The sequence below is a fragment of the Ammospiza caudacuta genome, chromosome 3 (assembly GCF_027887145.1).
Source record: "Ammospiza caudacuta isolate bAmmCau1 chromosome 3, bAmmCau1.pri, whole genome shotgun sequence".
Lineage (NCBI taxonomy): Eukaryota > Metazoa > Chordata > Aves > Passeriformes > Passerellidae > Ammospiza > Ammospiza caudacuta.
Genome location: NC_080595.1, coordinates 102588795 through 102616743, shown reverse-complemented (window position 1 = coordinate 102616743; position 27949 = coordinate 102588795). Strand labels below are relative to the sequence as shown.

The 27949-nt window shown below is 35.8% G+C and overlaps 1 protein-coding gene across 1 annotated transcript in view; it reads right to left on the bottom strand.

Moving 5' to 3' along the window:
- Positions 1-27949, bottom strand: part of EYS (eyes shut homolog) — a 704807-nt gene that overhangs the window by 92969 nt on the left and 583889 nt on the right. Inside the window, exons 40-41 of the mRNA XM_058801756.1 lie at positions 10487-10595; positions 7410-7630 (exon numbers count right to left, since the gene is read on the bottom strand). Of these exons, the coding sequence (XP_058657739.1) occupies positions 7410-7630; positions 10487-10595 (330 nt within the window). The remainder of the gene's footprint in view (positions 1-7409; positions 7631-10486; positions 10596-27949) is intronic.

Sequence of the window (27949 nt, the reverse complement as noted above, 5' to 3'; positions counted from 1 at the left end):
CTGGAGCTCTGCAAGGGGTTGTTGTGACCCAAGTGTTGGACCTGACTCTTGGTGTTATTGAACCTCACAAAATCGGCCTTGGCCCATGGATCCGGCCTGTCCAGTTGTGCACAGCCTTCCTGACCTCAGTTTGTCAACTCTCCCACCCAGCTTGAAGCTGTCTGTGAATTTACTGAGGGTGCACACCATCCCCTCATCCAGATCGTCAATACAGATATTAAAAAGGACTGGGCCCAACACAGAGTTGGGAAACCTCACTAGTGACAGGCTGACACATGAGTGTAACTGTTCACCACCACTCTCTGAGCTTGGGTCCTCAGAAAAACCTTTGATGAAAGGATTATCTATGTGGAATTTTGGAAAACCATTAGTTCAATGAATATGACACACTAGTCAGTTTTCATACATATATTACATGATATACCTTATAGCAAACAGTCTGAGCTCTACTATTTGTCAGTATTAATAGTGAAGTGAAATTCTAGCTAAGATTCTGCACGCTACTTCTCCAGTTGGAGAAATTTGTATGAATAGTGTTTTCAGTATTTCTACATATACTTAAACATCTCACTTGCCTTGGAAAAGTATTTCATTAATTTTGCTGCTCTGTTGTATTTTAAAGCTGCAAACTAGATACCCCTTCAGGAATTAAAGCTATCAGAAATGCTGATTTGGTTCTGCTGTAATTCGCAGATATAATGCTACATAGAATTTCTACGCATTCAGTAGGAACATTCCAAGATGACTGGTATAATAATGGCATTTACTGGTATTTCAATACCCCCAGTAAAATTTTAGCAATGGCAGCTTCTCTGATTTAAGTAAAATTCAATAGAGATGATATATAACATGATATATAAAAAATTTTGTGCACAGCCTGCACATTATCTAAAGAGTCAGGAATTTGAAGCCCTATATATTTTTGATCCTTGATTTTCTTACGTGCACTGTTTTCAGTGTGCCACTTTTCACACTAATCAGATGCTAAATCTGTGGATCTGAGAACATAAAAAATTGATTTTCCCACAAACCTTTTTAACAGAATCCCCTAAATTAGAAGCAGAATGCTTTATGGGTTGAATATCACTTTTTCTAACTTCCTTGTTTCGATTATTTTTCAATTGCCAGAATTTGTTATTACAACAATATTTCTAAGATAAAATTATGTTCTGAAGCAAACAAATTCTGAAGAGAGTACCTCATTTTAATCACTAGTAAAGAAGTTCCATATTTTAAAAATGCTTATTTGAAAAGAATAACAGCTCAATACTAGTATATCCAACAAAATTTATCACAGAATCACAGAATCACAGAATTTTCAAGACTGGAAGAGACCTATAAGATCATCTAGTCCAGCCGATGTTCTAACTGTTCAGCTAGATCATGGCAGCAAGTGCCACATCCAGTCTTTTTTTAAATTCTTCAAGGGATGATGCCTCTACCACCTCACTGGGTAAATGATTCCAGTTTCTGACCACTCTTTCTGTGAAGTATTTCCTTCTTACTTCTAACTTACATCTAGCTTGACGCAAATTGAGACTGTGTCCTCTTGTTCTATCCGTTGTCGCCCGGAGAAAGAGGCCGACCCCCAGCTCACTACAGCCACCCTTGATTCTATATTTTGCTGTGTTCCCATATGTTATCATCATAAACTTTCCTGAGGTCTTACAGATGTTTTGTTTAAAATCTAAAACATCATCACTTAATGCTGTCAGCTTAATGGAATATGGCTTTGATTTCTTTGTCAAATCTTTCCTCCACGCTACTATAATCTGAGATGCCCAAGAAATTCAATACGATAAAATGGGAATCTATTTCTGATGCAAAGACTGAGACACACCTGGTTCAATTAATTCAGTCTTGAAACAGATATACTAACAAAATTGTAGATTAGAACAATTTACTGTCTAATCTTCAAGGGCTAGACGGCATTAAATTTTAGTATTCTGTTCTTATTTAAGGAAAACTAATGTAGGAGAAATGAAGATTTTTTCCAGAAAATCAATGTGCAGGGTTTTTACATGGGACTTAAGCCAAATTAATTCCTTCTACCAGAAAGATCAGCCTAGGTAAATGAATTCTCTACCTCTTAACACTTAGCGTTAGGAAAACTAGAAATGAAATTTTTTCTTCTGCTTATTTGATTTTCTTGTGAGAATATGATGCAACAAACACACATCCAACAGGAATTTTGGTCATTATGGAATTATCTTTCAGCCTCCTCAAAACTATTTTTTTTCTTGATAAGAATGGCATTAATTTTTCCAAAGATCATGAGAAACCAAAAAGGATGAACAATCTCTCTTCCAGAAAAAGAAAACAGCTTGGATATAAATTTAATTATTTTATTCTTCAAAATAAAATTTTAAATGAGTAATAGGAAAAAGTAATAGATTTCCAAATGTGAATCTCTTAAGTACCAAACTCCCACTATAATATCTAATCTCATAAAAAGAGCAGGACCCCAAAAAATCAAGTCTCCCAACTAGTCTTCCTAAATAATGGTATTTTCATCATCCCAACATCCATTTCTGGATTTGTAGAATGTGAGAATTTTTCTTCATTTGAAGATCAATGAAGATGAATTTTAATCCCTTTGGTTTATCTTTTTGCAAAACCTGAATATGATGGAACTTAAACTATGAATTCTGAACTTAATATGGATGTTAACTAGGATTTAGATTGATAAAAACCCCAAAAAACTGATATTCTAGCTAATATGTTGGCCTGAGTCTCTTAGTCTACAAAACACATCTATAAAAAGCTTATTGATATATGATACATTCCATTATTTATGACTAACTGGTACCTTCTTACCCAAAACCACCTACAACTAAAGCAGTGAAAGAAAATCCATGAGCAATTCTAAAGATTTGACCTGCCATACTCTTGCTAGTTTTGGAGAAATTCTTCAGTGGTCGTTAGTTTGAAGGAATCTGCATATTCTAGGGTAACAATTCTATCTTTAGGTCAAAAACCACACAAACCAGATTTTTCAAGCTGGAAGCAGACTGCACCTCTGTGCTAAAAATGTGAGAAAATAATTAATAAAGGCATACAAGCCTATCTTTAGATTAATCCTACCATAACACACAGTTTTGGCTTATGGGCATAAGCAAGCATAAATGCATTTTTGGCACATGGCTGGAAAAGGATCACCAGGACTAGCCTTTGAAATGAAAAAGGAGATATAAAAAAGTTTACAAAGAACATTTTAGTGTCTCCAAGGTTTACAGTTAAAGGTCTTTCTTTTTTCTCCTAAAAATTCACATTCATAATTACTCTTTCTACTGTTTAATTAATTTTCAGGATATATACTAGAAGGACACCACAAAATTTGTTAAATCCCTTCATCTGGTCTCCTCAGCATCTACATCATAAGATAGTCTGTCACTTAACCAAGTTCAACCATAAAATTATCTTGTTCTTACAAGCTAACCTAACCCTGAATTCATTCTCCTTTGTTTTTTTTTTTTTTTTCCTAAAAGGCATTCAAAATGTTATCCGATGAACTTTAGAAAACAGTTTGGATGAAAATTTTCATTTAGTGATCTGTTCTTAAAGGCTAAAGAGGAATTGTATGATTTCCCAGAATGCAGAAAACAGACAGTTTCTGAAGTATGCTTTAAAATATGTATTTCTGTATTTATAGATAAAAAGGTACTATTCAAATGAGACCTACATATCTAGGAAGGTACCTCTTATATTATCAGGAGACGAAAATTGAAAATTTAAATTCCTCATATATTTTTGTTGATTACAGTGTACATGGCAGTCGAAATCTGAAGATAAGTGTCTCTCTATTGAAATTTATTGCTAATTGAGTTTGATTTTTCAGTCTTGGTTAATTGATTAACATTAATAGACCCATCTGCTGCATCAATACATGGGGAATAACAACAGTAGGAATAATCACTGCGAGAATTGTTTGAGACACTGCAAACATGATTGTTTGTGGGGAGCAATTAACTTTGAGATTGTATTCTACATTATAAAAGCTAAGCTTGTGTATGTTTACATTTTTTGAGTCTTTATAAAATTTAAAACAAATGCATTAATCAACTGCTACTACTGTAGTGGCTGACATAATTGTCAAATCATTGGTGAGGTAATTTTGTGAGTTTATTTCCCACACACAGATGTGTCTTCTTAATTAACACTAAGCTTGGTTTGCAACATCTGGCTCATATGATCAGGGGGCCACACAGAATATTAAGAGCTTCCTAGGTTAATCTTTCCATGCCCATTTCAAACACATCCAAATCCAACGAGGTTTGAATTCCATAGAACTATGTGGCATCAACCCTTAAATTTATGGAATAGTTGCCGGTTTTCCCCCTCCGAAATTAATCTGGAATTCTACCTTAGCATAAAGTGCTGTAAAAGAGCTAGGGAACTTGGAAAAGTGTTTTTTAAAGGAGTAGAGCACTTAAATAGTTAGACTGTTTTGATTTTAAATCTAATACATAATGACTACGTAAAGAATTAAAAATTTAGATTTCCATTGAAATATTCATCTGATGAAACATATGTTAAAACACTTTTGAAACCAATGGTTTTTGGTCTATTGTGCAGGCTTTGGCTGGGATAGAGTTAATATTGTACTGGTGGGGAGCTGTATTTTACATTTGTGCTGAACATTGGGTTGATAACACAATCAAGGCCTTCCTACTCCTCACCCCATGACACCAGTGCAGAGGCTGGGGCAGGACAAGGAGTTGGAAGGAGACACAGTTTACCCCAGCTGACCCAGGTGATATCCCAGACCATACGGCATCATGCTCAGGGTATCAAACAGCAGGTAAGAAAGAGGAAAATTGGCACATTTGGAGTTACATTGTCTGCCTTCCCAAGTCACCATTACACATGCTGAAGCTCTGTTTTCCTGTCACCATTGCCCCGCCTAGAAAATTTAGGGCTGTGTCTGGCCCTTGTTCCCCTTTCTGAGCTTGATCCTGATCCTCTACCAGTGGACTGATGTCCCAGTCCTGCCTCAGCATGTCACTATACCCAGAGATATCCCCAAAGCCCAAGGGCTGGGTCTGTCCTGATGCCCTGCCTGGTGCAAAGTCTTGCCCTGACAAATGCCAGAGGAACACCTGATACAACCAATGACCAGAATGAGGGGTCGGCTGCACCCTGAAGTTCTGCATCGGAACACTAGGTACATTCTAATCCCTGTCTTCTTTTACTAAAATGACAAAGAATATTTTTTTCCCTTTCAAATAAATTTCTTCTGCATAATCATTGTAATTAATGGGTTGAACACTACAGTAGTATTTTTTCCTCTAATGATGATAAAAGGCAAGTAAATATCTTTTCAGAACAATTGTAAAAAAAGTTTCTTAGAAACACACCTGTCTATACTCAGCAATATGAGTTGACAAACTCCAGTCTTCCTTAAAAAAACATGACAGAGATATTTGCTACGTAATACTTCATGGTCTTTTAGAAGCAAACCCACTAACTAGTTCCCAAGCACCTGAAGAATTAAATGCAATGAAAAATATACCTTTTTTTTTTTTTTTGCCATTAAGCATTGTAATTGAAACACCTGGCAAAAATCTTGCTATGACACCGGATAGCTCCCTCATCACTCTCATTTGTGAATACCATCAGGTGCCACAGATATATGTCCAGTTGATTTAAAAACTCTCTAATCTGATTATCATGCACCAAGCGTAAATCTTCCTTTCTTCAGACTTTCTCCTACAGGAGAGGAATAGGATTCCTGGAGCCCAGTTATCCATAAAGACTAAGGCAAAGAAGGCACTTGAGTCTTTCCTGAATCCTTTGTCACCAGGATTTTTCCCCATTCAGCAGCAAGCCTACATTTTCCTAGGTCTTCCTTTTGCTGCTGACATCCTTGTAGAAGCTTTTGGTTTTGCTCTGCCCGTCCCTGCCAGATTAATCTCCAGAAGGGCTTTGGCTTTCCAGCTCCATATCTGTGGAGCTGTATTTTTTCTCTGTACTCTGCCCAGATCACCTGGACATGTTTCTATCTCTTGTATACTTCTTTTTAAGGTTTGAGTTTTGTCGGAAGCATCTAATTAATCTGTTCAGGCTTGCTGACAGTTCATTTCCTGCTTATAAGATTGAATAATTCTTGGGTTTGGAGAAGGTGATCCCTGAAAATCAGTTGGCTGTTGTAGAAAATCATGAGAACTGTGCTACTGAACAGCCACTAATCCCTGGTTTGCACATGCCCAGTCTTCCATGAAGCCTCTGGGCAGAGGAGAAGTGACCTAATTCAAAACAAAAACATTTCTGAAAAGGGCCCAGGCCAGCAGCTGGAAAGCAGAAAGGCAGGAAATAAATCCAATCCTCATGAATTATTCAGGACACAAATTCAAACAAAACAGTATTCCATAATGGCAGCTGACAGGCCAAGCAGTAGAATGGCAGAGATACAGTAAAAACCAACAGAGAAAAAACAGATTCATTACTCCAAAGTACACACTCAGTTTCATCAGACTGGTAGGCAAATTGTGTGTTCTCATAAAACTGCCTTGCTTTCATATGTGCTCTAGTCAAACAAGACTTAGAGATCAAAGACCTGTTTCGTATTTTTTGTGTGTTCATATCAATCAAGAGGCAGAGAAGTCCCTCAAAAATTTGTTCAAGATCTCCTCAATCTAAGAAACACACAGTGGCTCAGAACATCAAAAGAACTTTAAATTGTTCTGTTCAGCATTTGCCCTTAAGTACAATTTTTTAATAGTTTGGCAGCTACTTCATAAATTCTATAATTTCTAAACAGAAATGTGTTTCTAAATGCTGAGTTCCTTAGATAATGATCAAGTTGCTTTGGCTTAAAAAGTTACTGTGCTCCTACTGAACCATCATTCAACTGAACCATCATCCTCTGTTCTTTTAACTCATGTCTCTCTCAGACTCCATTTCCTCTTTCAGCATGATGCACCTTAGCTTTCAAAGGTTCTTTGACAATATCTTTTCCCACATGCTGAAGGTGAACAAGAAAGTCACTTGTTAGCGTTTCCATAGCATGATGATGAACATTTGCGCTCAGGAACACACCATGAAGATGTGTGAGGATACACAACTGAGTAAGAGATGGAGTTCTTAGGAAAAAGAATGACCTCTTATGTGCCTTCTGTCCAAACTGTCTATAGAAAGGTTCAGATTTAGTCTTGTAGGAGTACTGATCTAGTTGGTTGCAAAGGAATTCTGGCTTCAACAAAATATATATGTGGACAATGTCATTATATTTTGTATCACTTTTCATGCAAACAAATAAAGTGAAACATCTCTCTGGCTGGCATGAAGATGCCACATTTTCTATTTGAAATTAACAGGACAAAAGATTGGTGATTATTTCATTACAGAGAAAATGATAGTAGTTTTTCATCAAGAATGAATGATAAAATGGATAAATAAATGCCTCTTACCTAGTGCATGTCCCCCCATTGTGACATGGATGATAATCACATATTGGAACATTGCAGTTCTCAACATTCCTTCCTTCAAGAGCCTCATCTATGATGAACAACTCTTTGTGGTTGACTTGAAAATCCCTAATGCATCCTTTATAGCCATATATCTGCCCAGCACATCGATGAACCACCTCATGAACAGGAACCTTTCCAAGGAAGATTGATCCAAAGTTGATCTGCAGAAACAAAAAGAGACTTGTCAGAAAAAGAATGTGATTTGTGATGTTATTGTAAACAATGAAAGAACAATAGATACTGATAAAGGAAATAATCATTACTGGAAGATGGGAAAAAACTCTGATGCTTTCTGAAGTGATTATTTTAAAAAATATTTGCTTTTTTTTTTTTTTTCTTTTTGAATAATCCTTACAAAGAAGGTGGTTTAATTTGTTCTCATATTTTCAAATATATAAGACAACATACATTCCACAAAACACAAATTGGAATTCTCAGCCTTAATGACAGTGAACATGGTAAGTTTTTTACATAGATACCCTCATCCTATATGATGAGTTGAACATTCATGGCTGAAGTTTGGTGCAGGAACACAGGAGAAGCTGTAGACTTGAAGACATTTCCTTTAGGACCTGGGACCTATGGGATCTCAAGATAAGGGGAATACAGAAAAAATATTTTAGTTTTTTTAATGAGTGACAGAAAACAGACTGCTATACTGAAGCCCAAGGGGGAAAAAAAGGAAATTTTCAAATTTCCAAAAGCCTAGAACATCCTTATAAAGGTGCAAAGAAACAATCACAACTTTTTCACACAGAGTCTGACCAAATCATGTTAGTGCTCACTATGGTAATTCCTCTGTTGCCTGACCTCGGATTCAAGCCCTTAATCATCACATATAAATGATCTGTGGCTCATTTAACACTGAATTCCACTCCTCAAACTAATTTCTGACTTTCTGGAATTCTGAGAGAGATCTGGAATTCATGAGACTAGATCATTCCTGAGTTCATTTGCTAAGTGCCTGCCAATTCTTCGGAACTGAAAAAAACTATACTTGCATCACACAATGATGCATTTATTTGTACAATACCATTAGTCCAGGAAGAGGGTGACACCTAGCCCCCTCACGTCAAGAAAGAATCCACCAATGGAATCAGAAATTATCACAGCATATGTAAAACATGTGAGAGGGTAACTTATAGTGAAGAGGCCATTCACTATCATATTCAGACACCTGTAAAGAAATAGAAACAGGAGGAAAACATCCCATTGATTTATCTGGAATTCACACATCCATATGATTTTTGCTTTGTTGTTTTCAGCATTACTTTTGTCAGTCCTGGAGCTATGTTGCTGACAATTTCAAGTGAAATTTTGTGATAGAATGAATGTGAATACTGCCAGATATTCTTCTACTCAGCGTCTTTCATTCTGAAGTGAAAAAGAAAAACACCTACTTCCTTTAGAGCATGGATAAAATTAAATCAGATTTTTCATACCGAAGGAATTCAAAGACATTGGCTCTGCACTTGTTGAATTAGTTTCAGATCACTTGACTTTATCGCCTTTCAAACAAAGCTATGAAACACCGCAGTGATAGACAAGATTTGTAAGTAGTGTTTGCAAACATTTTCTCTCTGCTTGTGAATCTCTTTCAAGAATTAAGCAAAGCATTGGACTGCATGACAAAGTGTCTGTGATTAAGAGCAGTGTTTTTAACACTCCTCTGGCAAAGCAATCTCCTTTATTATTTGGCTTATTTTACAAAAGCACTAACCTTGGGGGCAGATCCAGTGTATCACAGAGCAACTTCAGTAGGCTTTGCTCAGTTTCTAGCATCACTGGATTCTATCATAATGTACTTGATGTTCAATCTCATGTTAGTACACCATAATACACATTCTTTCTATAAAGGTCCTGCTCTGAATTTAACTGACCGAACCAGAATATATTTTAAGGAGGCACAAAGAAAGAATTCATGAAAGTCTTATTAATAACATAAAAGGTCTAATATAGCATTATATCAATAAATTATGTAATACTTATGTTTAACTTTTCAAATACTAATTTGAAAATATCCTTCTTCACTTTTAGCCTGAGTAGTGTAAAGGATTATCTTGGGCAATAATGGGAAGATATTCATTAGACCTCTTACAGATAAGAAATGTCTTTTATTCTTTCTTTGATTGAGTACTTTGTAAATAGAGGTTCTGGGAGATTAGGAGCAGATCTGTAAAGTGTAACAGTTAGTCATGAGGATTTGACATTCATACGTCATACCACGCAAGGGAAAAAATTCTGTTACAAACCAGCAGTGCGTACTGTGAGATGCACATCAAGAATAGCATCTCTGCAGATAACTGACCTGTCTTCTAGTGAACAAACTTATAAAGCAAGCTGTCAATCACAGCTCAAATTCTTGTCTAAAAATGTTTTAAAATGTTTCATGCAGAAATAATCCTGTGACGAGAGAATGCATTAAAAAGGCAATAAAATGAAGACAAAGAATAACTGAAAAATTCAAGATTTGGGGAAGCTGGCCTCTTGTCCATTCAGAACGAGTCTTCTGATACCAATTTCAAAATGGAGACAGATATTTTCACAATATTTTTCAGAAGCCAAGTCCTAGCAAAAATACTGAAACCAAAATAAATCACTGATGATTCATAACTGTCCTCCACTAGACAGTGTAGCTTGCAACTAAAAAGTAACTAGAATTACTGCTTAATAATATCTGAATTGTTTCTAATAACTCCTTGGCCTTAGGTAAATGACACTGCTAATACACTTTTTTTAAACGCTCATAGCATCCATGTCCTTTTTGTGGACTTTGTGCAGCAGGAATAGAGGCTTTAGAGTCAAATAAAAGAAGAAATTAATGGATATGTTGTGGTTGCTGGATGCAAAAACACCCATTAGAAAGAAAGTTCATATAATGATATCTGAAGAGGAATTATATTTCCTCCTTTAGAAGAAGTTAGAATATACCCATTCTCCTTTGAAAATAACTGTAGTGCATATGCTGAAGAAATGTTCAAAGCAAATAGCTATGTTTTGATGTTTTGCAGACTCACCTGAGATGCTCGATGTGAGAAGGAAAGTCTGTGCTGTACAGGGGGGTTTCCATCTGCAGCCACTTCAATCATGCAGTAACCTTCAGGACTGCCCACAGGCAACATGTAGCTGTAAGGAAACAGAAGATCCCATTGCTGCTTATTCTGTTGGTCACGGAGTATTCAAACCTCACACGGCAAAGGAAAGGTGAAGGAGATGTTCATACTTCCATAAAGTATGAAAATCTTTGGACACTATTAATTTCAGTTTCATGGCTATTGAATTACCCAGGAGACAAAAGATGCAAGTTTCATCAACTAACATCCCTCTTCTGTTTCCTTTCTTGCTATTCTTGACTAGTGTTTGAAGCATATACAGAGAAAAGAAGAAAAAATCTTTAAATATTTAAGTGAGTATTGATAAATTTTAAGTGCTAACTGTGGTTGACATACAATCTCTCTAGTATAGAAGATTGTTGGACAAGTGACGTCAATGTTGAATGATGCTGAACAGCCTGGGTTGAAATTTCTTTTTCTGACCTACAGAGGGAACATAAATGGAATAAGAAATGAAAGGCTGCATACCTCTGAGCAGAAAAATTACACTGCGAGGCAGTTATCACTTCTTGGAAACTGTGTTAGTGCAAACTCTGGTACTGAGCCTCAGAGATAAAGAAGAATGTAAGGTTAAGGGAATTTTTGTAGTAAATACTTCTGAAAATTCAATAAAACACGGAGAATTTCGGCCAAATCACCATAATTAGGTTTCTGGGGTACGACTTCTAACAACAATGTTACATTTTTATGTAATATTTCACAAATGCTACAAAACAAACTTTAAAAAAGTTTCTGAAAAAAAATTAACATATTTATATGGGCTACCAAATTTTCCATTTCTTTCAGCTGAATAAATGGTAAAGGACAATAATAGGAATCTCAGAAATTGTTCTTTGTTGGGAGAGATTAATTTTTATGTTATGCAATATACATATGAAAGAGTTAAAAATTGTAAAGACCATTACGATCTGTACATTAGAAGCATTATTAATCATAGAAATTACTTCAGCATTGATAAGGACAAATTTACTCCTGGAGAAAACACATCAAGATGTACCATAGTCTCAAATGTTACCTTTTTATATATCACTACCTGGTGATTTATTCCAGGTTATGCCTTGAGTTTTGTGCCTCTGCTTCTGTTTCTAAAGTTTTACTATTTCATCCTTCTCTCTGTAGATTCATTATGAAATCTCAGTTTTCACCTCTGAGTTGCTGGGAACATTGTATTGACATAAATGGATATAGTATTGTATATTATAGGCCCCAAAGAATATTTAGAAATTCACTGCAGTGATTTCTGAGCGAGTAGCACAAAACCAGTGCATTTACTCACTCACCTTATAGCCAGAACATCCACATCAGCAGCTGATGCTTACATATTAATAAATCCCACCTTTCCAATGGTTATATCACTGCTGGTTCACAGCTAAATCAGTCAATACAAATTCACTGACTTTTCACTGTACTCCAATGCATGAGGTTGAAATGTGCTAAATTATTTCTACCTTGTAAGTATGAAACACATTCCTTATTTTTGAATCTGTCTTTAAAAATCTGAGATACTTGAACGGCATTTTCTATTACCACCCTCTGCAATGTGATCTAGACCCCTAGACTCTTTAAATGAGTTTGAAAAACACTCATTTTTATTTATAATTTTAGGCTAAAAAGAGTCCTGTTGTTAAGGTATTTTTCAATTGCATTCCTTCTTGAAAAGTATAATGCTAGCATAATATTTTGATTTTAAATATAGGGAGCTAGAAACAGTGCCTGCTGTTTTGAAGACCATCTGATTTGCACAATTTCATTTTAAATAATGAATTCAGTCAACAGAAGATTCTCCTTAATAAACAATGTTTCTCCTTAATAAACAATCTATTGACAGATAGTTGGTGATTTCCTTTTAGGTACTTGAAATAAGGACAATTCTTGAGAAAATGCTCCACTGTTCTGTTTTCCAACCAATTCTTGAAATATAAAATATTCTTTGAATTTGATTTGTTATTCCTACTCATATTTCAGTTGCTGGGAATTATCTCAGTAAGTCAGAGAGTATAAAGATAACTTTCTCAGATAATAGAAAATCAGGTCATTTAAGATTCTCTCTTGGGGCAAACAAACCCATAGCCTTTTCTTGATGCTTTCTACTCTGAGTGGATAAGTAGTAGAGACTTAACACACTCATATCAAAGCCCACCCTCTGTCCCTGCCTTGTCCCTTATTTTCAGAAAGATTTCTGAAGTCTGCATGTTTCTTTTTCTAAATAACCTCTTCTACCACATGTTACAATGGTCCAATGCAAAAAGAACAAAGGTTTAAGTGAAGTGGCAAAATTAATTAATAGGAATGCTCATCTAATGAAAAATAAAAGAACATTGAGGTCTGTGTCAGTGTGACCATCTTCAAGCAATTAGCCATCCATTCAGCATAGTAAACTTCCATTGCAAATGCCTGGTGCACACACATTCTCACTGTTTTCTACACATATTGTTTTGGTCCTTTACTGTAGGAAAAAAGTGGAAGATTAAACGCAGGTGCAACTAAAATAAGCCTTAAAGACTGTTTAATACTGACAAGTTCTTTACTTTAGAAATCCTTATTTAGACAAGCCCAAGTATCATAAATTCATTTAGATAACAACACAGATAATAATCAGCCCTACTCAGACATATCTGGTAATCCATTCTGTCTTTAAATAAATATATGAGGAAAAAAAAAAAAAAGGAAAATCCAAATTAAACCTCTCAGTATCCGTAAACAACAGTTTATTATACAGTGATTTTGATCATTAGATCATAAGTTCATAAAGGCCATAAAGGTGTTTTGCTTTTTTCCTAATATGCAGCAATGAAATCTCAAAGAGCAGAACAGATTTGTTTGATGTCTGCCAATAGATTTGTGACTGAGTTGTGAGAATAAAAGCAGAGGCTACAAGCAGGAACCTACTGCCCTGTATTCTGGAGTGCAGGTTAGGAATGCACTCCATGCATGCTACCACTGTTTTCTTCAGCATTTGCTTCTTTCTCTGTAAAGATTTCCAATGAATTAATACTTGCAATTTTTCTCTGTCTTGTCATAGGAAGGAAAACCTGTCATTTGAAATGTGAACAAAATGGATATTTTTCATGCTTATGTTACCACAGAATTAGGACTGTTTGAATTTGCTAGATTACTTAAATATGCCTAGAATAGCTTTTAGAAAGAGACAGAGCATGGAAAATTATAGTCCAAAAGACAGATTTCTTAGAATATTATACAATATGAAAAAATGGCAGTTAGACCACAAATGCTATCTCTGTCTTTATTATAGCATTTAATTCCAGAATGTGCTGCAACATAGACACATGCAAAATATAATAATATTATTTTTTAAAAACAATGGTGGAAAAAAGAAGGGACTTGAAATATTCTGTCACAGAAATTACTTGAACTAAAATACCATCAATGTTGCTCTATAACCTGGTTATAGTTTTCTTATAATCTATGTTTAAATCTGTCTTAATCTTGCAGTTGAATAAATGCACTTGTATTATTTCACACATCTCACAGAAGATTGAAATCCATTAGAAAAGAGAAAATTAAACTGATGATTTATTCTCTTGACATTTTTTCTTTATTTTTCTAATTAACCTCATATTATGAGATACCGACCTCACATTAAGAACACCTGAGATGAAAGTGGCTAATCACTGACATCTTTAAATTTTGAAGTATTTTTAGTTCAGTGGTGGTTTTTCACTCGTTTGGATGCTGAAGGCATTTCAGTCCATCTGCCTTGCATCTCAGTGGCATATTCTGGCTGCACTTAAAGCCAGCCTATTTTTCCCTCCAGAGACAGTGACAGGAGAGAATGCAACACGATTCCTATTGCAGTATGATTTTGTCAGGCAGGAGGATTGTGATTCATTCATATCACACTCACAACAATATAAAAAGGATTTACAGGGAAGTAAAGAATTGGGTGTGTGAGAAGTAGTTATAGGAAATGTGTATATGTGGGGGATATATGGGCAAGGTTATGCACAATAATCTAACAGGTCTGGAGCCATGTGAAGCCCAGCCTGTTCCTGGAGATGCTAAGATATAGGCCTGATGAATTCAAATATTTATTTCCACAAATTTGAAATGAGAAGATGTTCAGCCTTCCTATTTGCTCTAGGCTTAGAAAATCATGATTTTTTTCATAGTTGCTGTGGATTTTATATAAAGTTAAGAACAAGAATCACAAAGGATTAACTTTTTTTTTTTTTTGCAAAAGACTCATGAAACCTCAACAGGTGCACAACAGTGGTTATAGACTGTGTCATTAATAGTTGCATGTTGATTAATTATGTGTATGAACACTGGATTTCCAACAAAGTGCAATGTGTACCTCACACACTCATGACTCATGGATTACTTTAGGTCTGGAACTGGTAGTCAAATAAATCCTCTTAAGATACCCAAGATTGGGGCACCTCTAAATCTGGTATGATCTTGCTCAAATAAATGTTTTAGCTTAAATTATCATAGATTTCTCCAGTTGGAAATAAAATAATACTTTTTTCCCTTTCTAGCTAGTCACCAGGTGGCACTAAAGGAGCACAGTAGAAAGCATTAATGCAAAATCCCTACTAATGTCTCTTCTAATAATTGGAAAGACTGACTTAAGCTCTAATTGATAGCATGATTGCTTCAGCTTCCAGTTATATCACGGGAAACATAGTAAAGCATCTTAAACTGATTACATATTTGACAATATGGATGAGAATAGGTCCAGAGACTGGAACTTCTGGAAGACTTTTAACTGTTTTTATGCAGTATAAATATGCAATGTAATCATGTAAAAATGGTGCATTCATGGTTATGAAAACATACTTCAGAAAGTTTAGTTTATAGCAATTATATTTTCTATACAATGCTGAAGGTGCAGCCATATTTCTAACAGATTAAGGAGAAATATAGCAAAATTAAAGTGTCATATCAGCAGGTATAAATAACTCCAAGCATTATAAAGAGAACTTTTGTTTCTACACAAGCTAAATAATCATGGTAAAACTGTTTCTGAACAAAGACCTTACACTGCTATCAGTGCAGGGTTTCTGGTCTTCTGAAAAATTATTAGAAACTAGCAACATCACTGTCCATTTTATAATGCCACAGTTGGAGGACTACAATTAGAAATACTTGGTATTTTTCTCCCTACACTCTGAAAAATACTAGCCCAGCTTAACAGTTCAACATAGGAAGAAAAATCCCCACAAAAATCCCTTTACTAAAAAAGTATTGATATTAAAGACATAAAATAAAAGGGTCCTGCAAAACGCTGAAATAGCAGCTTCATTTCCACCCTTGATTTACCAGAGCAGTTGTCAAGGGAACAACTAACCAACTGTCAAGTATTACAGGTGATTTTTCAAGAATGGTGATTTTACTTTTGACTGAGCATATTCAATTCACAAGCGTGAAAATATGTACTGTGCCTTGCAGTTTTAATAATCTCTTCATACTTTTCCAAAATTCTTGCACTTACTACCTTTTATCCCCTTAAAAATATATTTCTAAAAAGCCAATTGCTTTAAAAACCATACCTTCACTTCCCAAAAATTAACTTTAGCATACTTCTTCCATGGAAATGTTGTCATGTCTCTTTATCATCTTCTCTTTCTGTAAGGTCAAATTTTGGTATTTCTTACCAACTTCAATTGCAACCCTCAGAAGTGACAATTATAAAAATGAATGCTGCATTTTATGTCTGACATTTTATTTGAAATCAATGAAACATATTTCATAACCTCCAGCAATTCAACATCAATTTTCAGGTTTTCTAGTTGCTGCAAAGGGACCAAATAGTAAAGGTGTTCAGAGAAGGAAAGAGAAAAGGAGACCAAGGAGAAGAGTAGATGAAAATAAGGTAGATGGAAAACCCCAAATTACTTTGACTCCTGAAGTGTCTTGCAGGAGTCCCTTGATAGCCATTTCTTTAGGAAAAATAAAACAAACCACACACAAAAAGAGGTGTGTGAACTTTGGGAATACATTAGGGAATTATAAACTCCAGCTGACCCTGAAATTTTTTGAAATTTGCTGCTACAGCTGTATGTACATAAATCTCTGGGCCCTGATGGGACTCATCCCAGAGTACTGAAAGATATGGACAGTGTCATCACAGGATCTCTCTTCATTAGTTGTCAATGATCTTGGGAATCTGGAGAAGCCCCAGTTGACTGGAAGCTGGCAAATATTGTTCCAGTTTTCAAGTAGGGAAAGAAGGAAGGCCCTGTAAATTACAGGTCTATCAGTCTCACTTCAGTGACTGATAGAATTAGGGAGGAGCTTGTTCTGGGAATTATTGCAAAGCATCTGAAAGACAGCACCCTCACTGGCCACAGATAGCATGGGCTCATGAGGAAAAAGTTTTGCTTAACCAACTTAATCTCCTTTTAGCACCAGGTCAGCCACCAAGAAAAGACAGTAGATGTGGTACATTTGGATTATAGCAAAGTTTCCAGTACTATTTCCCAGAGTATCCTTCTGGATAAAATGTACAGAGCACAGAGAAATCCATAACACATTGGCTGAGCAGTTGGCTCAGAGAGGTATTAAATGGGTTTGCATCATGCTGGCAGCCAGTTCCCACTGGGCTCCTCAGGGCTCAGTTTTAGGGCCAGGGTTCTTCAAGATTTTTATAAAAGATTTGGACACAGAAATTAAATACACATTAAAGTTAATTTGCTGATTACACTAGAAGGAGCTGTGGACTCCTTCAGGGGCAGAGAGGTTTTACAGAGAGATTGGGATAGACCAGACAGTTGGGCAAGCACCAGCTACATGAAATTTAACAAGAGCAAGTGCCAGAGTCTTCACCTGGAATTGTGGTTATGTAAACAAACTGTGGGATGAGAGGCTGGAGAACCACTCTGTATGAGAGAAATCTGAGGGTTTGAATTCATGGCAAGTCAAATATGAGCCACCAGTGTACTCTGGCAGCCAAAGGAGACAACTTGGGGTGCATTAGGCACAGCATTGTGAGCCAGCTGAGGGAAGTGATTGTCTCACTCTCCACTGTAGTGGAGCAGACACATCTCAAGTACTGCATGCAGTTTTGAGGGGTCTCAGTAAAAGAAGGCTGCAAAGTATTACAGTGCTCAAAGGAGACTGACTAAGATGGTGAAAGGCCTCGATGGCAAGACTTAAATGAGTGTCTGAGGTCACTTGGTTTGTTCATCTCGGAGAAAAGAAAGCTGAAGAGTGACCTCATTCTCAAGGGAAATAGTGTAATGGGAGATCCTGCTCTCTCTCTGGTGACCAGCAATAGGACACAAGGAAATGGAATGAGCTGAGCTGCATCAAGGGAAATTCAGATAGAACATTAGGAAAAGTTATTTCATTGAGAGGGTGGTCAGTCACTGGAACAGGTTCCCCAGGAGAGTGGTCATGGCACCAAAGTGTCAGAGTTCAAGGAGCCTCTGGATGACGCTCTTAAGTGTGTAGTTTAATTTTAAGTAGTATTGTAAGGAGCAGGGAGATGAAATCAATAATCCTTAGGGGGCCTTTCCAATCTGAGGAAGTCAAACAATATCTTTTTATCATAGAATCATAGATTCATAGATTGAGTTGGGTTGGAAGTGACCTTATAGATCATCTAAATCCAATCTCACTGCCACGGCCCTTCCAGTAGATGAGGTTGCTCAAAACTGCCTTCAACCTGGCCTTGAACACTTCTACAGATGGGGCATCCATGAATTGTCTGGGCATCCTCCTCCAGTGCCTCACCACCAGTCATAGTGAAGAATTTTTACCTTGTATCTAATCTACACCTGCCCTCTTTCAGGTTGAAGCCACTTCCCCTTGTTTTTTCACTCAGTACATGTGCTTAGAAAAAAGAACCTCTTTTCTCTTTTTGCTATGGGGGTACTAGAAGAATTGAAGAAAATAAGGAAAACAAATACCCTTTACCTTCCCAAATACTACTTACTTTGCACAGAAGATGCAATTTCTTTGCTTAATGTTGTTTTGTTCATACATTATACAGAATCTAAAAAAACCTCAAACTCAATGTTTTTGTATAAGCATATTAGTAGCTGAAGATGGTAATACCTACATTAGGTGAAACAGATACTGTTTATGTTACGTTCTACTTAGCTTGGTTTATGCTTCATTTACTCCAGCTCTGCTAGTCCAACAGTCAAGTTTATGATCCTTTAGTAGACTGGCTAATGGGACTCTTTCTAATGCATACATTGCCAAGCACACTACAGGCAGCATACACCCAAGGATCATTTATTTCAATGGAATGCTTTTCTTCAACATATATATTTTATGAATCATGACTTAAAAGATGTGTGTTCCCAGAAAGGATCTTTAAAGGAAAGTATAAATTCTGCTTTTAATCATATCTTTGAAATTCCATTGACTTCACGGGGACTTTACTGGTGTAAACACAATACATCACTTTGCTGTGACAGCCAACTGATGGACTGTGCCATCTCCATTTCACACATGCAAGAATGGGAATAACATAAAGATACTGGAATAATTAGCACTAACATTTAGGCAGAGTTTTGAAGTTACAACAAAATTGAACTTTTATTATAATCATTACCATAGTCATTATTGCTGTTCATGATCATGACAGTATTGGAAGAACAGATTGTTACAAAATTGATCCTGGCAGAACGCACCAAGTCCTACAAAAACCTTGTGTTCTAATTTGAGTTTCAGGACAACAAGTTTGTATATAGAAGAATACAGAATGTATACTGTACTTGTATTTATGTCTGTTGGATCATAAGGCTTCATAGCGCTTATTGTGGGCTTTTTTTGTCTGCTAGATGAATTCATTGAGATTTCACTGCTGATAAATACCCTGTGTTTCTAAACCCAGTAATGCACCTTCAAGACTGAATACAGTTGCTTTCTCCTGCTTCTGAATGCATTGCCTCAGGTTCATGTACCAACTGGGTATTTGCTGCACCTGAACAAGGCTGTTTAATTTTTGTTATGGTTACTTTTACCTTCTCCTTGAGTCTCCATTATATCAAAGAAAAAGACTTCTACTCTTCTATTCTTTGGCATTACAGAGATGAACACTCCTTAAGGAAGGTGCTTGTGGTCTTTTGCACAGCTCATTCTTACCCTGTACTCTCACTTCTCTAATTCACTGATTTTTAATATAGATGTAATTGCATTCAAGCAATGTTATTAAAAATTATGTAATGTCAGAAAAGAAAGCTGGCCTTCCTCTTTCAGTAAAAAGCCTCCAGCTAAAGCGTATGCAACAGCTAGTACAAAATATGTAAGACATGAAAATTCAGCTATAACCCTCACTGAAAGAATATGCTGGTGTGAAAATAGAAACCCCCTTTTTATGAAGAGTTATTAGATAAGTTTTGGATAGTTCTTCCCTTAAATGGAGATGAAATAATTTCAGCAAACAAAATGGCTATGCTGACCTATTACCTCAAAAGTAATATCCCTTTGTCTCTGAGAAATGGGAAAAATTGTCTAGGGGCAATAGGTGATACTAGGGAATTGATTTCAATAAAGCCAAAATAGTCTTTAAGTGCAATGATGCAATATGACACCGAGGAAGACTGGAAGAAGTTGGAAGACTTCTGTTAAATAATAAATAAAATTTGATGGCATGGAATGTATGAATGCTAATTACAAGATTATCCTAAAAAAGTACCCTAAAAAGACCAACTCAGAGGTCTTTTAGTCTCAAGTGAAATGTAACCACTATCAAACCACTCTGACGACTATCAAGCATTTCCTTCTCTTTAATGACAAGATCACTTGTAAGTAGAGTGATTATGAACACACTGAAAAGGATCATGTGTTTGGATTGTGATTCTGTTTAAGAAAACATTAATATCAGTAGAAGTAGAGTATAACTTCATATAAGAACTATTACCTCTTGGTGAGCAACTAAACACTGTTGTAAGCCTAGGAAAACTATGAAAAGAGCTCTTGATAAAACTTCAAATTTCAAAACCTGTCTACATTCTTAAAACTATTTTTATGCCATTTATCTATCTGTCAGGTAACTGGATCTCATGGATATGAATAGGTGAAAATAAAGAGAAATAAGAGAACAGTTTATGTACATTTAGAAGCAATGTTCTCATGTGAAGTGATATGAGATACAAAGTTTGAAGAAAAGACATATATACACATTTCTGACAACAACCAACGTTTAAGAATGTTTCTTATGCATACACAACTTATGTATGCAAAAGTTGTGCTTTTTAGAATGGTTAAACCAGAACCAAAGAGAAGAATAAAGGAAAATAACATACTCAAAACCCCATATTTTGAGGGGGGTAAGTTCCCCTCAAGACATCAAGGAAAGAAAAGGTAAAATCATACAAATGCTGAGAATTCAATTATCCTAACACCTCACCAAGAAAATACCACAAAAAACATTAAAAAAGTGTTTGAAGAGAGACATAGTGGGCAGTCTTCAAATTACATCTCCCCTTCCCCGAGGAGGGCTCTCACTCCCAGAGCAGAGAGACTCTTCTGGAGCTAGCAACAGCTTGGCAGTGCACTGGAGCATCAGAATTAATTATAATGTTCAACCATCTTCAGATACAGTCTTCCATCTATTGTCTTACATAAGTCTGATCCCATGAATGAAAATTAGGAAGCCACTTGGCATGTGAATAAAGCTCTGTCAATGCAGTGCTGTACAGATAATTGCAATACTACAATGATCTCCTGTTGAGGATCTTTTCTTCCCTATTACAGACAGAAGAAATACAATGATCAGTAACATATATTACTTCTACCAGCCAGCACTAATTAATTTTCTTTTGCATACTCTGATGGTCCAAAATTAACTGTTACCTCCCCTCTACATGGGAAAACTAAGAGAAAAATAGGTTAAGCAATGTGGTTAATGAGAAAGTGACTCTTCAATTTGAACACCAAGAGAAGGAACAATTTATATACTAGTACAGGAAATCCTGGGTAGACTGGAGAATAAAGACCTTCTATTACCAACTAGTGCAAATCCTGAGGTAGTGGCTGGTATTAATACTGAGGACCAAGAGACGTCCTGCTGTATTTCAGTTTTACACATATAAGTATCAATTGGAAAAAAAAAAAAGTATTTTCCTTTCAGACTCTTTAAGGCTTATGTCTTTTAATCCTTTGTAACCTTTAGCCTTTGGACCTTGGAGCTATTGTCACATTTCTGAAATTATGACTTAGGCAAACTTTATGTGCCAGCTTCTCATAGTGATATTTAAACAGCCTCTTCTTGGTCCCTTCTGGTGACATTTTCAGAAGCATCCCAGTAAGAAAAAAAGCAACAGGCAGACACTTAATCTCTGTTATAATTCAGCCACAACTGCTGAAAAAACTATATCCTCTGCTCACCTCTTCAATAATGGTCTATGAATGCCTAATTCAGTTGAACCACATTAAGATCAGCTGTAAATATGGCAAGAGAAAGCAAGTCAGGGCATACATAGCTAAAGGTAACTTCTTAAAACAGGACATTTAGTTCTCCACTGTATTGCTTAAGAATAGAAGGTACAAACATATTATTGCCAAATAAAAGTTTTCTATTTATGACAAGAATTAGCACTAACATATTATTTGTGCTAAGCATTACTTATGCTGTCACAGGCAAAGGGCCATGGAAAGTGCAGAGAAGGGTAATGCACCATTTGTAACCCAGATAAAACTGGAAATGAATAACTGATCTTTCATATTAAGCCATAACACTACTTAAGAGAGTTATCTCTTCACCTCCAATCTTCACCAACTTTTGTCCCCCCTTTGACACCATCAGTAAGAAAGAAAGTAAGGCCTTGCCATCATAATCCCTTCATGACATCTTCAGCACAGGTAAGAATAACTGATTTTTGGAGAAATGAGAGGCATCATTGCTAAAGGCGCTGGTCATCTTACATATCTACTTTCACAAAGCATGAACAATTCACCTGAAGTCAATAATACAAAGCAGAAACCTTAAATAACACTCCCACTTGCCAGAATTAAGATTTATTGATTTGTGAAGCCTAATGGCCACACAATGTAACCAGTTCATTACACTATAAAAAAAATTGGTTTTTGACAGATACTTATTGCTTTGAACACACAAAGGAACAGAACACAGCAGACTTCTGATTTCAGAATACTTTCATAAATACAGAATTGCATAGAACTTGAAGCTTACTCTTGTCATCTAAACTGATTAAAGTTCTGTACTCATCTTTATCTGGACCAGACTCATTAAGTGTTTTGTTGCAGTCTGCTTTTGATAACACATATGCTGCATTTTCCTCCATCAGAACAGAAGTATGAGCTTTAGAACTGCTCTGTCAAAGAAATTAGGATTCTCATAATAATTTCATGTGTATTTTGTACTTGAACCTATCTAAATCAGAGCATCCAACATGAACAGCTAAGAACATTTTGCTAAGCTATAACCAACTATTTTTAAAGAAAAAAGAGACTGCTTTATGGTGGTACATTTATACACATTTTAGCTGCAATCTTAAACATACATGAATGTACAGGATGCTTATTGCCTATTTGAATATCAAAAGGCATAATATAGTTTATAATGTCATTTGGATGTGCTTCAGCAGAACCTACCTAAATAGCCAGACATATATTTCCTAGTGTATTAGAAATGTCTCTCCTACTTTTTTTGTTCACTTTGTTTAGTGATATATTTGAGCTGAAATGTATTATTTGGAAAATGAATACTGCACAAGATTTGTAAATATAAACTGAAAAAAAAAAAAGCAAGGTAAATATAATACATTTAGTTTGTAGATGTAAATGCGTATTCACAGACCATATTTTAGGAAGTTTTTTGGTTTTTTTTTAAACAAGATAGATTATTTTCATCAGATTGTAGAAGCAAAATGTATGAGGTGTTCATGGAAAAAAAGCAATCTGCTATGATGTGAAATGGGCCACATTTCTTCATGGATAGTCAAAATTTTACATAGGCCTTTCAACAAGATGAAATTTTATAAATGTAAGTCATTAAGGGAATTGTGGAAGTGTAAACAAGCACCACGATGCCTGTTGCTGTGTATGTAATATCAGGTTTTGCTTACAGATGAGGTTCTTTATTTCTTGATTTTGATATCCAATTTTCCACTTAATATATAATAAATGCAGCTACACACATATTGCATTTGGAAATATTAGAAATTATTTCACAACAAAACTACCCTGTGATTAACTATTTCATTTCAGAGAGATGCCTGGTTGTATTAACCATGTAGATACTTTAGGTCAAGATTCTGAAAAATGTATCAATTTATCAGAATTAACATTTCTAACTGACAAAAATTAACTTAAGATTAAGCTCTAATTAGCAACAAATGAAATCATGCACAACCGGGGTTTACCAGTTACCAGTTATAGTATCTTCTTTATAGTGTTAGCCGTAATGAAAAGCATTTTATATCAGTGTTTGCAGAGTGGGAATCCCTGCAGACTGGGAGAGTTGGTGTTTATTATCCTGAAAGGTAGGGAACTCCATAATGTGTGATCCGGGCCTGGCTCATACACTCTCCCCACCAGCTTATTTGTAATGTTCACCACCTGAGAATGTTTGGCAGGCTCTGCAATCAACAATAAAAATAAACAAATTGCTGAAGTTGCCTGAATGAGCCTGGACAGAAAAGTTTTAGGTACTCTTAACACCTAACAGTCCTAACAGGGTGTTAAGAGCAGACACTCTTCTACTATGGGCCACCATAAAGCCAAAGTTATACACTGATTTTCACACTTCACACGGAATCCCTGAATGGGCAGGGTTAGAAGGGGCCACTGGAGGTCTTCTGTTCCAACCTCCCTGCTGCAGCAGGGTGCCCTGGAGCACGTTTCTTGTGTTTGCATCTGGATAGCTTTTGAGTATCTCCATAGAAGGAGAAAATGCCCACAGTCTCCCTGGGCACTCTGTTCCAGTGCTCAGCAATCCAATCCTTGCAGCAAAGAAGCTCTTCCTCATGTCAGGAGGAACTTCCCATGTTCCAGGTCCTGGCCATTGCCTCTTGCTGTCTTCTGTACGTTTGTATTCATGATAATAGCTGAACCCTTCACAGCTATCCCTTAACAAAGGTTATTTTATGGGGTTTGTTTGTGTTTTTTACTGCAATAGGTAAAAGAGTATTGGACTATAGAAAAATGGACTGCAACAGGATCACATCATAGGTGTCTTTTGGTTCAGTGGATTCAATACTGAACAGTAGTTGAGTTCCAACAAATAGATTGTAAAACAAGAAGTCTTGCTTTAGAATGAAATAAAGAGAGTGTCTTTCATTTCAAATCACTCTTTAAATCTTCAAACTCCAAAATACCAAGAACAAACCAAGCTTATTAAAAAATGATCAAACTAAATATATCAACATATCCCAGCCTACAGATCAGATACTTGCAAGGTCTGGAGAACAAACTTGTCCTTCAAATTTAAATAGAAAAGGAAAAAGGGAATAATTTATGAAAATTGTGTATAGCAAAACCATTTCTAACGTGTTCAGAAGAGCATTCATGGGCTGTACTTCAGACATGCCTGTGAGGCAAACCCTAGGAGGTCGTGCTGGAAGATTCTTTTCCTCTGAAGGACCCAGTGAGAAACTTAATTATTTCTTTGGCTCACAGTGAGCACTAAGGGAAGCCATGGGTAAATGATTGCCAGACAGACAATGCAATGCACACCAACAAATTTTCTGCCCACTTAGCTGATCTTGATATGAGGGTGTTACAAGAGCCTTGAAAGGAATGTTCTATCTGAACGGCAGTGTATTTTAGAAAAGAGCTTTACCTATCCAACATAAGTTATTTTTAGAAATTATTTTAGTCTTCATCTATGTACCTCAGAACCCTGTGATCAATAATGAATTTTACAATAAAAAGATCTCTGTAAATCTTGTATCACAGGGAAAGACCTGAAGGAGATGAAGAGACCTGCCCAAGATGTTGTCCAAAGAATGCCAAATATGTAAGGTAATGAGTGCAGGTTCTGTGATTGTCATGCTTTCATTGATCTCATGTGAAGTTGCTAGAAATTAGGATGAATTAAACTAAACAGAAATTGATTTTAAAGAACATACCTATCACACTTATTAAATTGCAGCAGTCAAATAGTTGCCTGTTTTCAGTCAATATTAAGTGATTTGCTTAATGATGAACCTGGAAAACTTCGCCTGCTGTGCATCTGCCTCTCATTTGTATGCCAGAGGAAGACAGCTGGCAGGAAGATAGGGTGAGCAGGATTAGGTCAGCTAATTCTACCACTGTTTTCATTAATCATTATTGCACTGTTTTTCCAAATTAAAAAACAGAACCAAAACAAAAAAAAAAACAAATAAAAAACCAAACAAAACAAACAAACAAACAAAAAACCTCAAAACCAAAACAGAAACAAGCAAAACAACAAACAAAAAACCAAACCAAGCAAGCAACTAAACTAACAAAACACCCAACCAAAATAGACTACTGTTCAGGAAGGAAGAAAAAACCCCAGACACCTGTGCCTGACATATGAAAGGCAGGATACCTGCTGATGATTCAATTATAATATGTGCAGCACATAATTAGATAAGCAGAATAAATTGTGTGGGGAATCAGTTATGGAAAATCTACTTCGCAAGTACTGATTTTTTTTAATTTTCCCTGTCTTCCTTTCATCATGCTTTCTTATTCAGGAAGGGTCGAGGGAGCAAAGGAAGTTCTGTGTTTGTCCTCTATTGTCACTGCTGAATATTGATGCAACAGTTAGGGCAGGTAGGGAAGGAACAGACCTTATTTGGCTTGAATCAGATACAAACTACACTGACATAAAAAGAGAATATTATTATTTCTAGAGGGAAAACTGAAAAGGAAAGAGGAAAAAGCTTATTAAGCCAAGTATTGAATTCTCATCTTTGATCAAGTGAAGATTTTGGAATCTTCTATCCATGGTAATGATTTAAGGCACTGCTTTTTTATAGGACACATTCTTTGGAGCCCATAGAAAACCATCTTCAGCTATCTGGGATTAAAATGAGCAGGGATAGTCTCAGCTACTGACATGTAAAATATTTCAACAACTCAATATGCAGTTTGGAAGAATAAAATATTTGAATTTTTGTCCACTTTTGGTTTAAAAGTATACAATGATAGTTTAAAATTATAGAATATGTACATAAAGTTTTCCCACTTATTAGGCAATGTGATTTATTTCATCATTTGAAGATGCAGGAGTACTATGCTGTGAAAGTTGCAGGTCACAAAATATTGTTTCATGTTTAGTTCAAGAACTTGTGTAAGGTGAGATGAGATATACACTAGCTTCTTGCAGCTCATCTTGCATTTAAACTGAACAATTCTGCACCACTTCATTTCCCACCCAATGTAGCTGTAAAAGTTTTGGCCCTTTGGTTGTCTCAGTACTCAATCTTTGGTGTACTTAACTGTCTTCCTGCTCAAAACTGAGAAAAATGGCAGCAGATTTATAGTAATTTAAAAAGAAAAAATACAAAAGAAAAAACCACAAAATATCATAGCAAGAATTCTAAATGAGAGAAAAATGCATGTTCAGCATTCACTACTATAATACTCCATGACCAAGGAGATAAAAGCTACCAAAAAATCTCACAATCTTGCTGCCAACCTGTTAGAAAACATAATCAGCTACAATAAAATTGTATGGAGAAATTGTGTAATTACTTTAAATCACAAAGCAATGATATGAACTAATTATGACAGTATTGGATACATTGAATAACATTTCTCTTTGCATTAACTCCTCAGAGTAAGAATGAAAGGAATTTCCAAGATCTAGGCCTCTCTTTGGATCCAACTGCCATAGTTGCTTGAGTGGTAAAATATTTCATATTTAATCTACTGTTAATAAGGAGCAGTTTTAGTCAATATGAAACTACCTTGGGTTTCTACAAAAAAGAATGGTGCCCAATTGAAGAACTTTTTCAGGGAGTGTAACTAGTGATCTGAACTGACCAAAAAGTAAAATTACCAAATCCCTCAAAAGATAATTTTTTCATCAGATAAGCACAACTTCTACAGCAGTTCACAACTAATCAAACCAAGTTAATCACTCTTCTGTTTAACTGCCTGCTTAGTAAGACTGACAATATCTTCCAGAACAAAGAGGGCTTTAATAAGAGATATTAATTCCAAAAGCTGTAAGATGCTGACGAGTGTAATACTCACAGGAAAATAAAACATTACAGATGTATATTGTCTGAAAATACCTTATATGAAATATAACATATGCAATAATAGAGGGCCATTTACTATTCAATATGAATGAATGCTCTTGTATTGGAAGGTGTGAATACCTTAGTACTATAGGATCACTTTTTTAGCATTCTGAGACTCTTTGCAATTTTTACTTGAGACTCAGGAAATGGCCATACTAACAGGGTTTCTTTATCATTAAATAGAGACCTCCACAATTATTAAATA